We start from the raw sequence: 19511 nt of genomic DNA, 5'->3' as shown, positions 1-19511 counted from the left end.
CTTATTCCAGTTGCAGAACCATTGTTGTACCCTGAAGATGTGAAGGATTGTACTTAAAGGAAATCTTTCTGCCCTCAAACAGGATCAGACTCAGAGGGTTAAAAGCAAGTTTTAAGCAAGTGCAAGCTGGATGAGGTAATTGTGCAGGTGGGGAATTAGTGAACATATTTGCAGATGGCACGATTTAAAGCAGAGTAAGCTGGCAAGTATTTTTTCTAAAGGTAGTTGATGCGAGGGGTAAATCAGATGTTTGCAGAAGTTCAGGTAAACTTTCTTTGTGGGGTTAAGGAGCTTATTAGATCCACCAGTTCCACAATGACACTGTGGAAAGACTTTAGTTTTACAGTCAATATTTAACACTTCATTAATATTCATTATTATAAAGCTTTAATTGGTTGAAGAAAATGTTCCTGTACTGGAAAAAGCGTGGTGCATATGAGTTGGAGGCCTTGCAGCCCTCTTTAAGTCCCCTGGGAATGGAGCGCTACTCCTGGTCGTCTTCCCTGGATGTCATCCATGATCTGCCGGGTAAGCTGAGCTGAAATGAGGTGGATCAACTGACTAGCTTTGGATTTGTTTGTGCATCTGATTTCTGCACAGTGAAATGGGAAGCTGGGTGGTGGATGTTTGTTTTTCTAGACAATTTATGAGAGAATATTTGCATCGAGTCAGATAACACACATGCAACATATTACAGGATGCTTGTGGAAGTTAAGAACAAAAAAGAATTGTCAAGATATTAAATTTAAAAAAAAAAACTGAATAAAGTCCTGCATCCCACAGATTTAGAAAGTAGTACACAGTGTAGAATCTTATGGATATCTGGACTTTTTAAAAGTAGATTTCCCATTATTTAATAATAAATAAACTGGTGGTCGAAGGTAAAATGAGACAAAAGAAACACAAGTCCGCAATTAATTTACAGTCCTTCAATATTAGAATAATGATGGTCATAGGGGAAAAAATCTAACTTGCACTGATCAATGTTTAACATAATGGTAGCAGAAGGTTGGTAAAATCTTTTTGGATGGTCCGAGATACAGCGGCTATCATCCTAAAACGGAGGAAGAGAATCTAATTGAATACACGAAAACATTATAATTATGGTTCCAAAAAGATGATTCTGTGTAAAATTTAAAATAAACTATTTGCAAATCTCATTAATGAAACATAAAAAATCTTATCCAATGTTAAAAAATTTTTTTAGAATTTTGTGGTGCAAAACTATCTAAAAAGCTGAGATAGGGTCTTGATGACCACTGTGTTTTATCCACTCTGCTCTCACAGTAAATGAGGAATGTTTATAAATCTTGTCTAAATTAGGACTCTGGTTACGTCCTCTTTTGTTTTTTTTTTTTGTTTCATGATGTGCTAATTGTTTGTAATTGGTGAAAAACCTGGGCTGCATGCGGACCAGTTCGGTACCTGGATTCTTCTATTACAAATCCGTGCTGTTGTAAGAGATGCAGTGTAGCTCATTATTATCTTGCTGAAATATTCAAGACCTTCCATTAAAATGATGTCATCTGAATGGGAGCATATGTTCTAAAAAACCTGTTTTTTACCTTTCCACACTGATTCCAGTGGCCAGTTGCAAAGACACTAACATCCTGAAGGGTGGAAGATCTCTCTTCTCTTTAGTTTAGGGGAAAAGGTTTTTGTACTTTTTTCAAAATTAGTTTTATTTTTTTTTTTTTTTTTAAACCACAGAGTAATTTTTCACTTTGTCTCAGTCCATTTTAAATAAACTTTGGTCCAGAAAAGACTGTTGTATATGAAACTAGGATCATTCAGGCCTAAAATATACATGCTTTTAAATTTGCATATGTATAATTATCATGGCTGCCTCACGTATTTAGTCTGTTTGAAGCATAATCTGTGCACATACTCAGAAATTACTGCTCGGCATTTGCATGCTGCAATATGCAGGGAAACCTCATTCAGAATTTGGCAAATAGTCTGAGTTCTCTAATGCGCCCCCTAGTGAAATTCACCAGTAACAACACAAGCAGGTATGTGAACAATTACGCTTAAAACGGAGCTGGTTGAATATGCAATTGAGAGGTTAAAAATCAACTACATTCTCTGCTTTATGGCTTCTTCTTTGCATGATAGACCTTTAACCTGCATTTGTGGATTTCTGGAAGTGTTCCTGAACCCATGCATTGATTTCCACATCGACATCATGAATGCGATGCTGCCTGTGGACCTGAAAAATCACAGACATCTTAGACTATGTTCACACTGCAGGTCTTCATGCTCGAAGCAGATTTTTGTGTGGTTGTTTACATTATCGTTTACGTGCAACTGTTTTTGTTTATTTAATAGGATCCCCATTAATCATCACTCTATTATAGAAGCAATGGCTGTTCTTCCTGTGGACACCATACTATGCATTAAAAACAAGTAAAGCTAACAATAAAATAAAACAAATAAAAAATAAAACACTGCATTCCATCAATTTGCCATTCCAAAATTCTCCAAAACACCTAAAATCCGTCTTACAAAAAGACAAAGACTAACAAAAACAAGAAACAAACCAAAGTGACCTGCAAGCTCAGAGGCAAACGTGACGTCACAACGCTGCGTTTATGGAGGTAAATAAGGAAGCTACACTTGTTAGCATGTGTATCGTTCTGTCCATTGTTTAATGTGATCTTACTGAGTCCCGCCTCCTCTGGCGCAGAATAACGACGTCTCACTCGAGTGACGTAAAAGTCAGACGTAAATGTGACATGACCGCTCAGACTGAGGTGGCTTTGATCCGTATCCACGTATGAAAGTGGCCTGCGAACTGATTTGTGTTGCTGAGACTGTAATAAGAAGATCTGATACGGGTCATTTATGGTCAAAATAGTCGGATTTGAGTCACTGCAGTGTAAACAAAGCTTAAAACTAATTTATGTCCCCTGGCTGCAGAAATTTCTCCAGATTCTCTTAAACTATTTTCAGTTTTATGTTGAGGAACATATTTCCACAGTTGACATTTTTTGCATATTGCTGAACTTCAGCCCATCTTTGCTTCTGAGGGACTCTGCTTCTCTGAGGAGCTCTTGTCATACTCAGTCATGTTATTGACTTTTTGCTGATAAGTTTCTCCAAATGTTTCTTTTTTTGCACCACTTACTTTTCCAGTCTGTTTTTCTGGTTGTGTCATTGATAAATAAATAGTCAGACTTACTGTAGCATGAAGATATTTGTGATGTTTAAAACTTCGATTTATTATAAATACAGAAAAATCTTTAACGAACTTTGAAATTTTTGATATGTACTGCACTATAGAGCAAATATTGAAGTTCCTTTCTTAATGATTTTTCCCCTTAGAAAAAAGTTTTTCTCCTTAGATAAATATTTACTTAAGTTTGCAAACATTCCTGACTAGTTTGGTCTTTTGTGCATGGTTAAAAATCTTTCTATAGAATATTTATTAGTTAAAAAAAATGAAAAGGATAAATGTGTAAAGCTCAGATCTGCTTTACTTCCCTTTTATTTTTAATTTCCAGCTTTCTTTTGGAAAGTTTTTTTTCTTCTTCTTTCCATTATTGTCTTCTCCTGTGGAAAGCACTGAGTAATCTGGAAAGAGGTTGGAGAGCGGAAAGAGCAGATGAGAGCAGCACAGATTAAATATTTAGCAGTGTAGAAGTACATGGCTAAAACCGAAAACTTCCCTGCCTCCTCTCAGGGTGTTCTTTTTTTTAGTGTGGTACAGAGGCTCTTGCTTTCCATGCCACCCGATTTATGCCATGAGTGAAAAGGAAGTGATAAAACAGGGCTGGGAGGAATGTCCTGCCAGTCAGCCTCTTGGAAATCCAGCTGCTTTCTGACACTGGTGAGGCAGGCCCGTTTAGCAGAGATTAAAAAGAGGAATGCCACAGAGGCTTTAATCCTCACCTTTAATTATTTTTGTCAACTTTCAGCAAATGTTTTAGCCCTAAATCATTCAGATAAACATTTAAGACTGGGTCTCTTTTGTCATAAATGGAACTGAATACATTTAATTTTTGTCTTTTGCCTCTTCTCTCTGGCCCTGTTTTGTTTTTTTATACAACATACATGCTAGTTACGGACCCTTGAGCAAATGTTTGCACAAATCCCAAATTTGTGACAGTCTGCTTCAGACTTTTTTTATGGTGTTAGAGTAAATACAGTAAATGAAAGACAGTTTGTGAAGAAAGCCAGCATTTATTTAGAGTATTACCTAATCAGTCCCTAAAAAGGGAAATAATTATGTGCCAGAATAATGATGCATTTACATAATATGAATAAACAAATAAAATGTATGCAATTGTTATAAATATTATATTAGTTGTAATGGTACTTCTCGGGGGTGTAATGGTTCTCAGTGCCTGACCACATTATATCAAAACTGAAGAAGCCTCTGACTGAAGACCACTCTATTGTTTGATCGCTGTTTTACAAAGGGTGTGCAGAGTTGTCCATTATGCAGGACAGATGGAGCAACATTGTTCTTTGAACACAGAGCCAGTCTTATTCTTTGGTTTGTGTAGTTTCTTTGAGTCACTGGCTTAGATGCTGCTGCACCACAGATGTCTTGAAGACATTTGCTGCTAACAATGAAGGACCTAAGCTGCCTCAAGGAGAGTAGGCTCCATCCCTTCTTGTAGACAGCCTCAGTTTTGCATTTACAGTTTAATCTGCTGTCCTGGGATACACAGGTATAAGTATTTCGGAACCTAACAATTGGATGTATGGAAGCATTGCTGTACTTGTAAAAAACAGCATCTGTCTGTGTTATGATCGAAGAAAAGTCAGAAAAATGTACCTCAACTTAAAATGTGGTACTCAGCATGTAGCTCACCTGGCTCAGCTTCAACATCTGCCGTATTAATGTTCTAGTATAATTTGAGATTTGCACGTCATTGCATTCTGATTTTAGTGACATTTTATACGGTGTCCCAGCTTATTTTGGATTGGGAGTTGTATTATTGGCACCCTGATTTTAAGCACACAATTTGGTGACTCATATTTTGGGTTTCAGAAAACCACTTGTTTATCCCAGCTCTACCTCCATTAACCAGGCCAGTGGGAATTAGGCCCATAGTACAAGCCCCAACTTGCATACCTCAAGTTATAGTCAGCCACGGGTTCCAATAACAGTAGAACATGCTCCCATTGTGATTGAGGTTTAGCATAAAGCCCATAAAAAGAATAAGCTGACAGAAAAGGACCATGTTATATAATAACTTCTATTTGACCAATTACTGTGCTCTCTGATAAATACCCCCAACAATTCAAACTATGCAGTAATCCCCTCATGCAGCCCGTTAAATATGGTGACAGGTTATTGAGGTTCCAGCTAATATTTTTCCTCAATGTGAAATCATTTAGACTTTCAGATATGCACAGAAGGACTGCAGAAAGTTTTACTTTGCCATCAAACACATCTAAAATGAGTCAGCAAAGTAAATAAGATATTTGTTTTTCTTTCCATCTCGTAAATTAAGAATACTTCACTGAACTTCCACCCTTCTTTGGAACCGTTTACACTTGTTGTTCTGTGGTTTTTGAGTTTTATACATGGGGACCCCGGCCTTTCTCAGATGTGGTGGAGGAGGGAAAAAGCTGGAAGGAGTGGGTTGGAGAGTGTGTGATGCACATGTGTGTTTTGACCACTATGGGGGTAAAACAACATTTAGCAGAAGGGCTGTGTTCTGCCCCCGCTGCCACTACAACTCTTTGCTTTGGGAACTGCTGCAACCTGCTTGTGTTTGAATGTCTGCTCACCAGGATTGATCCACCTGTAGAGGAATACACTGACCTCAACCCATGTTTTAAATGTAAAGTTGTGTTAAAATGGACAGAAATCAGAAGAAGCATAGCATCTAACTTTTGTGTTAAAGTTGTAAAGGTTAAAACTGGCTTTTATTTCAGGAACAGGGGTATTTATTGGTCATGGCTCCAGTCCAAAAGAACATCTCCTAAATTTTACCAGGTCATGTTAAGTAACTTTGACATTTATGTATGATTAATTTGTAAAATCAACTCTATTACAGTAATGATAAAAAAAAAATAAAAAAAAAACTAAATAAAATGGAATATTTTCCTTATACCAGTCTTCATGTCTATATGGTTGTGATTTGTCACACGGCTTGTTTTGGTCAAACCAGTTTGTGCATCAGAAAGGTGCACAAACCGCATGAGTGACTCACAACGATGGTTTACGGTATTTGTTGTCAGCATTAAGTGACATTCTTATTTTTTTTGTAGAAAACCCATCTCTCTTATGTACGTTATTGATGGGATCTGTGTGCGAACAGATGCACATCATCCCTCCACCACCGTGCTTGACAGTTGGTATGAGGTGTTTGTCATGCTGTCCATCATGGCCAAATCCGTTTTTTTTTTTTTTTTTTTTTTTTACCCCTATCTGATCTTTACATAACAGTCTGAACAACACAGATCCGATTTTTTTCAAATGTGACTCAGGCCACTTGGATATGTGGTCCTAAATCCGATACGTATCTGATCTTTTGCCATGCGACTTTAGCCTGAACGGCCAGGTCGCATTAATCCGACCCATTTTGATTTGGAATTAGGTGTTTACAAGGTCATTTTAAAGAGAATTTAATTTTATTCTTAATTAAAAGAAAGGGGAATTAAAACTCATGTAAACATGGCCAGTTTGAAATAACATTTTAATGGATAACATCTAAAGCTATATTAAACTAATGCTCTGTTTACAAGTGGAACAATCCTTTGTGAAACTGTGGAATTATTAAACAGGCTGGTTCGAAGCTTAACGTTGCAGTTGGGGCTCTGACATACCTTTTATTGGGTTTGGGGAAATTCAAATTCACCACCTAACTTTCATTGTTGAAGCCTTTTTTCCTTAGAGAGCACGTTTGAACCAGGGTGTAGTATAGGAGAGGAAGCAAGGTTAAACTGGGAAAGCTAGTAACACTGAGGGTTAACAAGTCCCACCGTGCTGCTGTGGGATCTGTTGTTGTGACTGAGTTACAACAACACATTTTAGACCGTCATTGTGTAAATGACAAATGTGATGTTTGAAAAGAAATGAGTGGCCGTACGCCTCAAACCAGATCCATTTCATATGCAGCATCACTGAAAAACCAGACAGTGAATGCCTGAAGGCTGCAGATAATGATTGTTTCCCTTCTCAGATAATATCTCTTCCTCATTTTAATTTATTAATAATTTCTTTCTTTTAAATAAAATAATATTGTAAATTGCAATTTCCCTGAGCCTGAGGAGGTGTCTTGATATTATTTTTTTGTCTGATCAGCTGTCTAAATTAGAAGATATTAGTTTACAAACCTTATATAAAAGAGCAGGAAGTTAATGATGATTTTTATGGTTGTGTAATAGATAACATTTCATCAGTCTGTTTGCTTGGTGCAGTCCACATAAAGATTTGATGGGATGGAAGGAATGTGAGTTGAAAGAGAAAGGAAGAGGAAATTGACAAGGTGGAATAATTAGTGCATGTTTAAGTGTGCATGATATCAACTGGCCTCCGCTACTCTGGCTTATTTATGGGCACCTAATGGGTCTTTGCCCCAGGCAGTGTCTCACCTCGGTGTGCAGGCCTGCACAGAGCTGTGCGGATGCGATGCACTGCTGTCTCTTCGGTGCGCGAGCTCATTGTCTGCTGTCACGTGTGTTTGTGTCTAGTGTGTGCTCGTGTTTGCTTTTGGCTTAATCAGCACTGCTGAGTTCAGGAATTCCAGTTCATCAGACAGAAAGTTGGAGAGTCAGCAAGATGTGAGCAAGTAGGACAGAAGATGGAGGTTCAGCAGATAATAGTGTGTTTTTATAAGAAAATGAGCATTTAAAAAAGACGGTTAAGTGTAGGGGTGGAGTTTCAGAAGGACTAAAGTTTAGGTGAAGGGTCATTTAGACATGTCACTGAGGCCTGGAACAGACAATGATTTTTGGGTTGTTTTTGTCCCGATTTTGACCTCTTCCCGACCTCGGACGACAAACGCCCGATCATCGTGAGATTTCCCTGTCCAATTATCATTTGGTCTGCGGTGTGTTACGAGCCGATTTTTCCCGATAATCCACTCCGAAACGGGTCCTAGCCGACAATTGGGAATATTGAAAATGTTCAATATTTAAAAGCCGATTTCTGAGGAACGCCGACGACTCGTGCATTGTGACTGCGTGCGTGACTAATTTCAGTCCTGGCTTTTTCTGTTAACAAAAGTCCCAAGACCACCATCATTCCCTCGTCCTATATTTCCTCTTTCATGCTGTGTGTTGTGTTTTCCGATTATTATTATTATTATTATGTTTCTTCTTCTTCGTTTTTTGCCAGTTGTTGCTATGGTTCTTCTTCTATGTTTCAAAGTTTGTCCGGCTCGGAGGACTACATTGTAGATGAGTTGCGGGACAGCATCATTATGTGTGTGTTGTTCTGCGATTACATTTTTGGAGCACACCACACACAGTACGAAAACTGATTTTTTATCTTCACGTGTGAGGTCTCAACCAGATAAAAAATCTCATTAGATTAAAACAATCGTTATGTGTGTACCAGGCCTTATTTAAAAACTGATTTCTGCTGACTCACAGATGCTAAAGTGATTTTGCTGTATAACAAATTAATTATATTATTCATATTATGTAGATTTAAATTACACACTTTAATTAAATTGCTGTTTTGCGGTTGTGATGTCTAGGGTACCAAAATGTTTTATTTTTAGACGTGCTGTCATCATCAAAATGCAACAACTCACCGACTTATTTCTGCATGAATTTAAACAAAACAAACAGTTCTAAGTGCTCAATTACTTAATACAGTTTTGTTTTAAATTCGTTAAAACAGGGTCCCAGTTGCACAAAAAAAGTTAGGTTTCTTTTTAAAGATTAAATGTAAGGCACGAGTATTTCTTGCCTGATGCATTGCAGAAGTCATGGATATAAACTATGGTAAAAATGGTAAATCAATGCACTAACAATGCAGTAGCTCGTTTTTCAGTATATATTTGAGTGTTTATGATAAATTATGTCCAAGCATTTACATCTGTGATTACTGGACTATTTATATTCTGCACAATTTGTCCATCTGCATCATTAATAAATCCACAACAGAAAAGGAAGATGTTTCCAGTGCATCTTGATTGATTCAGGTTTGTTTGGACTCATGACAGGATACAAATGGCAGAAAAACCTAATTTTCTTTATGAACGAGCTTTTTCCGTTGACTTAGTTTTTTTTTTAAATTGGTGTAAGAATAAAATTTATGCAAGTTTACTTTTACTAACAAGACCTTTTTAAGAGATTCTGTACAACAAAGCGAAGTGAGTCTCACAGGTAGGGTGAAAACCTATTCAACGGTCACTTTATCAGATCCACCTTGTTAGTACCAGTAGAGCCAACAAGGTGGTGGAAACCTTCCTCAAAGGTTTGCTCCATATTGACATGACAGCATCACACAGCTGCTGCAGGTTTGTCGGCTGCATCCATGATGAGAATCTCCTGTTCCTCCACATCCCAAAGCTGCTTTAGTGGACTGAGATCTGGTGGCTGTGGAGGCCGTTGGAGTCCAGTGAACTCATTGATCGGAGCTTTGTGACATGGTGTATTATCCTGCTGGAAGTAGCATCAGAAGATGCTCCACTGTGGTCAAAAAGGAATGAACATGGTCAGCAACAATACTCAGGTAGGCTGTGCTGGTTAAACCAGGCCACGGTGGTACTAAGGAAAAGGATTATAAGGTGGTGACTACAAGCAGGTAGAAGTGAATTGGCCTTATTTGTGGTGAGATAACAGCTAAGGGATTGAAGCGCAGTCTGACCTCTAAGCATTGAGAAGCACTGTTCTTGCTGTAGACCAGAGATCTCACTGATGAGGCCAAGTAACATTTGTTTAGTGGAAAGCTGTGAAGTCTTGCTGTGGTAGAGAAGCTTCTCCCTCTTTGGGAAACACTCAATAAAAGCTGGAGGCTTCCTCTGCAGCCTGCTGCTTGTAAACCCCAAGAGAACCATTATCCTGAGGCCTGCTGGCAGAGGTCACAGCCAGAGCTGAGAGTGCGTCTCGGCCTGCTTCCAGCATACAAGAGAGGACTTTTTTTCCCTTTTCCCGGAAGGTTGTTGGGAGTTAGAGAAAATAGACTCTGCTTTCTGCTGGGCTGCTACGAAAGGTGTTCAACAAGGGCTTTTTAGCCCACTGGTGGCAGGATCGAGGGGATAGAAATGTTACTACAAAGGTTATAGAATAAAGGTCTTGTTTTTAAAGTAGACCCTATGAGTAGGGAGGCTGCTGGCTCTGTATATGTACCAATTACTGTGTTTTTCCTACTTTTGCATGAGCAGCCGTGACCTGCAGGAGGAGTTGTAGCCAAGTGGATGACTCAGGGTGACTTATTTCTGTGTAGCAGCTCAACTTCATGGTGACAAATGATTGTTTAACATCACCCTTACAGCTCGGCCTCTGACTTTTATTTTAGCTGCAGTCCTTCTGTTCATCTGGTGATTTACTGAGATTTTATCGACAACATTGCAATAAGCAGATCATCTGTACTTACTGGAAAGGTTGTCTTCACAGGACGTTGGGTGCATTTGCGAGAAGCACCTTTACCGTCCATCTAACCCCCTCTTTCTCCTTTCTGCACGTGTATTCTGTTTTTCTCATTAGACAGAAGGATAAATATTGGTGCACTCAGGGTCTGTGTTATGATATCTTTATCTTTTGTGTATATATAGAAGATGTAGATGTAAGCTCTGTCTTTTATCTTACTCTCAATGCAGCCAGTCAAGTAGATTTTAGGGGTTTATTTGACATTGGTGATTTGTTGTGAAGTGGGGAGCAGTGAGCTTTCCCAGAATGAGTTCACTTTTGTACAAAAAAAGGAATTGGTCTTCGTTTGCTCCATTTACTTCCTGTCATTTTGGTTGTTATTCTTCTCTGATCTCCCAAAAACGGACCTCATCCTCTTCCCTCTGTTTACCTTTCCTTCATCAACTCTTTAACCAGAGTTCTCTCTTTTCATTTTATTACACGTCTTTCTTTGTCAAACTGTGTGTGTTTCTTGTGCTCATAGTTACTCTCCCTCCATTTTTTTCCCCTCCCATCCTTTTATAAACACAGGCAGTGACTTAAGTCTGCCATATATTTTTACAGCCTTACCAAAGAGGGTGTGTTAATTGATGTGGAACTGGCTGAGTGGATGGTTTGGCGCTTTAATGATTAAGATAGATGTCGGATTGACCTGTGTGTTCTGTTTCAGATGATAAGCCGGTCCAGGAGGAGGACTGGGTGGTGTGCCAGCATCCTGAGTGTCCTGACCGCCGGAGGGCCTCAAAGGTAAGACCTTAAAACTTGAAAGACAACCTGTGCAAGGGTTGATTCTAATTAGATTAGTAGTCAGCAATTCAGCCAGTGATAAATTAGTAAATTCTTCATCATTATGGGTCACTTTGTGGATGAGAATTCGATGAAAAAATTGGTCTTCCTCCCATCTCTCTATGAAACATCAGGCTGCAACTTGTAGCAGGTTGGCTTTGGTCTATTTATTACTTCCTTTCTTCATTTTATTTTATGTTAAACATGGCACAATCCAGCTACTGTCCATAAAACATAGACTGCAAAAGACCGTTTAATGTGAGCCTTTAAGTCCTGCCCTTCTAAGTGATGTCTTTTAAATAGAGAGCTTTGGAGCTGCAGATAGAGTAGGTTTGTTTTCTTTAAACCAGGGATACACAAGTCCGGCCCTTGAGATCTACTATCCTGCAATTTTTGGATGCATGCCTTCTCCGAACACACCTGAATCAAATGACTGGCTTGTTGCCAGGCCTCTGCAGAGCTGACTGACTTGCGGATGAAAGAATTCAGTCAGGTGTGTTGGAGAAGAGCTGCATCTAAAAGTTGCAGGATAGCAGGACACCCTCTGCTTTAGACTGAACAAATGAGGTTGTTTTCCTTGCTTTCAGTTTTTATGCTAAGCTAAGCTAACTAGCTACTGGCTATTGCCTCTGAAGCCCTCTTTCTTTCGTGCACATGCTTTCTGTAACCGTAGTTGAATATGCCATGTGTGAGTTTCCACCTCTTCTACTTTTTCCACCACATTTTGCCACGCAGTTGCTTGGTTGAACCAAGTAGCAAATGGCTCCACCTAATGAATTTTTATGAACTGTGAAAGGACTTAAAGAGTTTATTGTGTTGTGCTGCAACCTCTTGGTCCCTGTCCACACGTAGGTAAGCGTTTTGATAGATGCAGATCTTTCTATGCATTTGCGATTTTTGTTTACATGTAAATGCAGTTTTGATGAAGACAATTTAGCATTAGAGGTGGCAGGGAAAAACATTTTTGCAAAACAGCCATGTTTGTGTGGATAAAGCCTATAAAACAGTAGTAAAATTAGATTTTTTTCTGTTTTTACTTCTACTATGCTTCACATCAAAAATAAAGAATCAGTGTGTGAATGGGTGAATGTGATGTATATATATAGCGCTTTGGATAAATTCTTTTATTGTCAGTAAAAAGAGATGAGGGAAGACAGTGAGATGTTAATGATTTGGTAAAACATACTTGGGTTAAAGTTCTTTGTAAACTTGATTATAATAGTTGACTCCCTTAGCTTTAACCAAAGAGGATACAATTATTCCAAATTAATGACATGTCCCCAAAGGTGACCTAGACACCGGCAATGGAGCCTGATAAGAATAACTTTTGGTTTTCCCTCTAAGCTTCGGAACCGCGCTGGACGTAGCCAGACAGTATTTGGCCTCTTTGTGAAAGGTTGAAGCCAGAGCTGCTTTTCTTCTTTTAGGTGTTAAAAGGGCTGTGAGTCTCGGGGCTCTGTGTCTGGCCACCAGACTGTGAAATGAATTATTCCTTTGAAGCTACTGGTTTCTGAAAAATGGGAGTCTGGCCAGAAGACCAGGGGGAAACCGCCATAGTGTCTGGTTTGTCTGGGTCGTGTTGGTCTACCTCCCGCCACCAGAGCCGGGCATTAGACAGATTTTCTCAGTGAATCGAGACGTTGTCTCCTGCTGTCCTGTTTGTGGAAACAATAGAGAGGGAAGATGTTGAATTTAGACAGCCAGTTGAGAGAGAGGGAGATGGTTATATATAGTTTCTCTCCATGGCAACTGGGAATAATAAAGTGGGAAGAAGGAGACAGCTTAAGTGCTCAACCTTAAACTGCCTCTCTCCCTGTTCCATATATTTTTGAGTTTCCTGAGAGACAAAAATCACTCGGAAGTCCATGTTCCTGCTCGTGTGATGGCTGTTTGTAGGATTTGTGTGGGGAAGTGTGAATGAGGCAGAGGACCTTCTCCTTGGTCAGGGTCAGGGTGGATGTCGTTATGTAAAGGGATTAAGGATAGACGCATCTCAGAGGGAAAGAGGACAAGTCACCATCAATCTTTTTACCCATCGGGATGATATAAACGGTTCTCATTTTACATCGTTGCAAGTTTGAACATTGACTAAATGTCGACTCTGTCTTATTAGTGTGTAGCAATCGATACTCTCCTCTTATCTTTACAGCTCATTTTAGTGTCTCCGTGGTCTGTTACACTTATTGTTATCGTTCCATCCTCCTGTGTTTTATGGTACAGAGACCTATTATTTGATCACGCCAGAACGTAATTGTAGAAATGCGCTGTAACAAGAATTTCCCAACTTTAGAAACATATCTGCATTACTGTGCAAATTCTTCATCCACCACATGACTTTCTCGTAATCTTTGAAAATGATCTTGAGCAACATTTGTCCAGATTTTCTTAAGGTCTTGCAAAGTTTTTCTTTGGATATTGGATGTTTTTTTAAAATTCATTTTCAGTCTATTCCTTGTATTTGAGCATTTTAGCCCAGTGTTTCCCAATCCAGGTCCTCAGGACCCACTATCCTGCATGTCTTAGACGTGTTCCTACTCCAACACACCTGATTCAAATTAATGAATTTCCTCATCAAGTTCTTTGCTGTTTGTTAATGAGCCATTCATTTCATTCAGGTGTTAAAGTAGGATTTCTTCTAAAACATGCAGGGCAGTAGGTCCCGAGGACCTGCATTGGCCTGTTAATCATATAACCATAAAGAAGGCACCTAAAACTAGGCATAAACCAGTATCGTGTTGAAACATAACAGATAAGTTGGCCATTTATCTGTTTTATGTATCTTTAGGGATAGAAATGAGCTGACTGTTGCTATTGATCATTAACTCTTTAATGCCTGACCCAAGAAATAATGTGCAGAAAATTCTAGTTTTTGGAATCTGAAGTCTTTATTTGTTCTTTTTATTAAATGTATAAAAATTATAATAATCTGCATATATGTACCATTTATTACGATGATATGTCAAATTATTTTAGTGCAAAAGGTTTCCACCAGGCTTTTTTTTTTTTTTTTTTTCGTTTTAGCAAATTTTACCATAAAGTGATGCAATAGGCCTCTTATAATGTAAAAAAAAAAAAAAGGGGTTAAGGTCTGACCTGACCGGACTCTGACTTTGACCAATTTAGTTTTTTTTTTTTTTTTTTTTTTTTTAGGTTTTAATGTTTAGCTCTAAACTTCAAACAAAACATTGATCATAAATATTGGATTACTTTCCAAAACCACACCTTTAAGGCCTCTGGGTTGAATTGGTAAAACAAATGATCTCATCTGGAATGATGGAGGAGGCCGGGCACACCCCGGTCATCAGACCATCCAAGCGCCAACACAGAGACAAACAACCACTCACTCCCAGGGAGAATTCAGAATAAGTAATTAACCATGTTTTTGATTGTGAGGGGATGCCGGAGCAACCAAAGAGAACCAGTCAGGCATGGGGAGAAAGTGTGAACTCCACTCTGAAAGGCACCAGCTGAGGTCCAAACCAGGAGCCTTCTTGCTGTGAGGTGTGGACCATCACACCAGGTGCAGCCCAGAGCTCAATAAGTTCTTTAATGGTTGAAGTACAGCAATAAGCAAGTTGTTTTAAATCCATCATGACAGATAAAAAAAAAAACAAAACAAGGCAAAAGGTAATGACAGATTTAAAGGAATAAATCACTGACATGCAAGTAAAAACATGGATCAATGCAGTATTTACTGATTATTTTGGGGTTGTGCAGAGGGATAGGAAGGCTGCAGTGGTTTCTGTTAGGTTGGTGAATGCTGAGCCAGATGGGCTGTCTCTTGTGTCTGAAAACCACCAAACCTTTCCAAGGTTTTTGATGCCATAATCTCCCAAAGAGTACTCTTTCCTCTTGTTTTCAGGGTTCTGAGAGGCAGCTCTATTTGGCTGTGGATAAAGGAGGATTATTCCCTGGGACAACCTGGTATCTCAGCTCCTCTTTCAACTCTGTCCTTCCAGTAAAAGATGTAAAGCTGAGGGCTGATGATTGAATCCCTTTCATGCAAATGCATTTATGTAAGGAATAGTTTAATGCAAAACATTAATTACCAGAGCCGAGAAGCCTGCAGCTTAGTTTAGTGAGTCTCTCTGATATAGGCGTATAACATGGATTGTGAATTCTGTTTTACATTTTCTTTATAATGAGGGGTGGTGTTGATTAGCAGGAGTGGAATAAATTCCCATGACATCTTCTTGATTCACAGTTGTTGTCCAATAAAACAAAAAAGAGATGTTTTTGTGGACACTTCCCGTCTGTAAGAACCCCACACTAAAAAAACCATGACCGTCTCTCACTTACAACTAAATATGTTGCCCATCAGTAAAAATATATTTTCACACTCACACAGTTGCATCATGACAGGTGAGTACATTTCATTTCCTGACACCACCGTGGTCCTGTCTGTTCCAGTAAAGAGGGGGTATTCTGAGATATCATTATCTTTAAAATGTCTTAGCTTAGTCATCCTAGTGTCATTGTTTCAAACTACGAGAAGTCCTCATTTTTTATTGTTGTGCAAGAGTGTAAGATTTTTTTTTTATATTAGTTCTCATCCTATAGTGTTTCTGGCGGTTGCTCAACAGGTATTCGTGTGTCGCCTGTAGCAGGCTTTAAACAGCAGGGGGCAGCGTCATAGCAACCCTGACCTCCAGGACTGGCTCTGCTGTTTATGCTTCTCATGAAGCTCTCACTCTTCTGGAAAGAATCTGACATAAATATCCCTCGACTTTCACCCACTCCACCCACTGAACAGATTTAGGCACATCAAAGACATTTTCACACACACAGAAAAAGAGAAATAAAAATCTACTTTTTATATATCTCTTTGAGTTTTTTATTTGGACTGGTTTCTTTGATATGCTGGCGGCTTGGCAACAGGACACAGAGCAGATGCAAACACATGCAGACAGACAGGCGGTCTTAGGCCGGTCCTGCACAGCATTTAAACCCTTTTATTTCCAGACAGGCCTGCTTTGAGTCTTCTCCTGCCATATATCAGCTCCCAACAGGACTGCGTCTCTTCCAGTTGCAGCTTGACTGCCTGGGACCTTAATGAGTTCACCTGAACCATAATTTAGTAAAATCTTCCCAGGTGTCAAGCTGTATTTGTGCTGCTGTAGCTCAGCTCTGTCACCCTGTTGCACAACAACTATGACTGTTTCTTAAGATTACCCAACACGTTTCCCAGAGCTTTTCTCAGTGTGTTTGGATACTTTAGGTTTCTTAATTCACTTGGATTTTACTGGTTTTTGAGTATAAATTTCAGTCCAGAGTTGTTACTTTGCTAAAAGGGCAGGATTCATTTCAGATCACGCTGGTTAGCAGTCACTGCTAGTCTGAGCTTGCTCCTACATAGAAAGGAGCTCATTACCACCCCCACCACCCTATCATTCTCTCTGCCCCCCTCAGTTTAATTTTCCTCCCTGCCTCAGTTTAGACAAGACCAGGCAAGATAACTGAAAAGGTGTGGGTTGCCACGGCGACAAACAACTCCCATGCCAAACACCTGGAGGCACAGGGATTTTATGAAGAAAGTGAACGAGGAAACGTATAAGTTATCTGGTTCAGTCTCTTTATCAGTGCATGTCCATCCATGTGGGTTTCAGCTTGTACAGAAAGGAAAAAAATGAAGGGAAATTCCCAGAAATATTTAGTATGAAACGGAGCCGGAAAAGTTTTATATAGATGAGAAGCAAAATGGATTTGGTGTTTGATGACGTAAAATTCAATTTTGTACATTAAAAAAAAAAAAAAAAGGAAAATAGAAAATAAAAACCAAATTTAAATGCTGTATTTAACTGAATGATGGTACGAAAACATGTTGAAGGATTGGGTAAAATTTTAGTTGCACAGTAATTCTTCTTGTTTTTTACTTTTAGTTGCAGCACAGACCACAGAACAAGCTTTCCACCTCTTTTCAGTCCATTTTACTTCAGTTTGGGCCCAGAAACTAAAGATGTGTTTCTGGATCATAAAATGCTTAACAACGTGCACCAGTTAGCTGTTGATGAGAAATGATGAGAAAAACTGTTGCCTGTCTTCCATTTCATCCTTTCTCTTTCCCTTTCTGTCTTCTCCCTCCATCGTAATGCCGTCACACATCATGACTCATCTTTTGCTGAAATTTTATTGGAATTAGAGCAGCTAGACAATAATCAGGTTAATCAGAGTAAGACAAGTTAGACAAGATTAATGTGACAGTACATTCCACAAAATCAGTGGTTGAATTATTTTATCTGGTAGACCTGTAATTATTTTTCTTTTCTCTGTACTGACTGATTGTTGCTTTTGGTTCCAGAGATGCCCATTACCGAGACTGACCTATTAAGGATGCTAAAGTATACACATTGCCTTGGCTTAATGCCCGCTTTCTCTATATGTCGTGAGCTGAAGAGTGCAGAGTATTAGGTATCATTTCCTGGCAGAGATGGATTTATTTCAAGATGTCATGCAGTTACTTTAACAACTTAATACCCAACATTATCATTTACTGGTAGGGTCTGACTTCTTCAGAAAGACAGCTGTGTGTATCATAATAATTTATCTGTGTTTAGGCCACCCCTATACTTAGTGAGGTATCTCATGGAAAACATTTCTGCTGTCTGATGATTTTCCAGAGAATTTCACAAGGAACAACATGTGGAAATGCAAATCCACCTGAGACATTTCCTCCTGTTGTCTTGGTTGGATTCCCCTGCCTGTTACGTAATAAAAAGTAAGGTCGGACACAGTTGTGCCCATGTGGAAATAAGAAAGTTAAGATTTATGGTGGGCAAGAATGCATCCTGGTTATATTTACTTTATATTTTAATAAGTTTTGTGTTGCAACAAAGCAATGTACTCAGAGTACTTTGTGCATCACTTTGTGCTCTACACAGATGCCACTCCTGAGTGTTTCCTGCATCATTAGCAAAGAACATACCCAGGCTTCTATAGAGAAGCTCTGGACCTAATCTTCTTAAAGTTCTCCAGAACCTTCCGTATATATGTCTTTATGACTTATGTTGATCAGTCTGACCTACATGCTACACACAGCTACAGTATTTTTCACAGCTTTGTACTTTAATGTGAATCATTATGCTTCACTAATTTGACTGACTGCAGAATACATTGTTAACTCTGGAGTTCTTCAGACACTAGATAAGCTGAGGAAAAGTTACCTAATCACCTTTCTAACTGACTGAGCACTGAGAAACTCTATGCAATTTGTTTATTCAGGGAAGGTTGAGTGTGCGTGTTCTTTTCCAGTATTTCAGAGCCTTTCTCTTGAATAAAAAACTAGCACATTCACACGAAGTTGCGTATTATACTGACCTCAAAGTTGGAAGTTGGTGTCATCCTAGTTACTGCCTGTCCAAAAAAGAAGAGAGCTCTGATCCGGTGACTCAAATTTGATTACACTGTTAGTGTATTTTTTTATGTAGTTTTGTTTCTGTGGAACTTTGAAAATGGGTTTTATCATGTCAGAAGCTAAAGCTTTCTGGGTACTTCAAAGCACTGTGAAACACAATAGGTAAGGTGAGGGGTCCATAGATCTTTTTGGGGTTTTTTAAGACACAAAAGATCTAATCTCACAAAATATGAAAGAGTATAAAATATGATCATTTGGATAACTGATATGTTAGATTCAAGCCTGCTGAGGTGGTTCTGTAGACTTCAGTGTAAATGATGGATTTGGCCATTATATCATCACATGTTGGGATTAGTTTTGCAAAGCAAGACATGGGATCTAAGACCAGGGTCAGATGGCCAGCAGCTCCATGTTGAAAGTTGGAGGGCATCTGGCTTTTGCTGTGGCAGCACTGAAGCTTTGGAACCAGCTGCCTTCTGATCTTTGCAGCTATTCTCCAAAAGAGCAAGACAAGGATGCGTTTTTAGTACAAATAAAATATTTATTTCTAAACAGAAAGTTGCAGCTCTGAGGTTGTTAACTGTAGAGGAGACTGTAAAAGCAGTAACACAGAAAGTTATGGGGAACTGGAAGAAGATGTCTCTCCAAACTGGTGGCCAGCCAGTAAAATTAGTCCAGTAGTCCACATCTGGTCAGACTAGAGCAATAACGTTCATCAAGACCTGCAAATGTCCTGATGATCTCGACCTGTTTTAGCCTTCCACTGCCACAAGGGGGCAGTGCTTGAAATATGGAACAGTTGAATTGTAGGCGCCTCTTGGTTTTATTTCTC

General features: G+C 39.0%; 1 protein-coding gene across 1 annotated transcript in view; it reads left to right on the top strand.

Annotated features, from left to right (window-relative positions):
- plekhg5b (pleckstrin homology domain containing, family G (with RhoGef domain) member 5b) overlaps positions 1-19511 on the top strand; it is a 70053-nt gene that overhangs the window by 11827 nt on the left and 38715 nt on the right. The window contains 1 exon segment of the mRNA XM_042003218.1: positions 11213-11289. Coding sequence (XP_041859152.1) covers positions 11213-11289 — 77 coding nt within the window.

This window comes from Melanotaenia boesemani, chromosome 13 (assembly GCF_017639745.1).
Source record: "Melanotaenia boesemani isolate fMelBoe1 chromosome 13, fMelBoe1.pri, whole genome shotgun sequence".
NCBI classification, from domain to species: domain Eukaryota; kingdom Metazoa; phylum Chordata; class Actinopteri; order Atheriniformes; family Melanotaeniidae; genus Melanotaenia; species Melanotaenia boesemani.
This window is presented reverse-complemented; position numbering and strand designations above follow the sequence as displayed.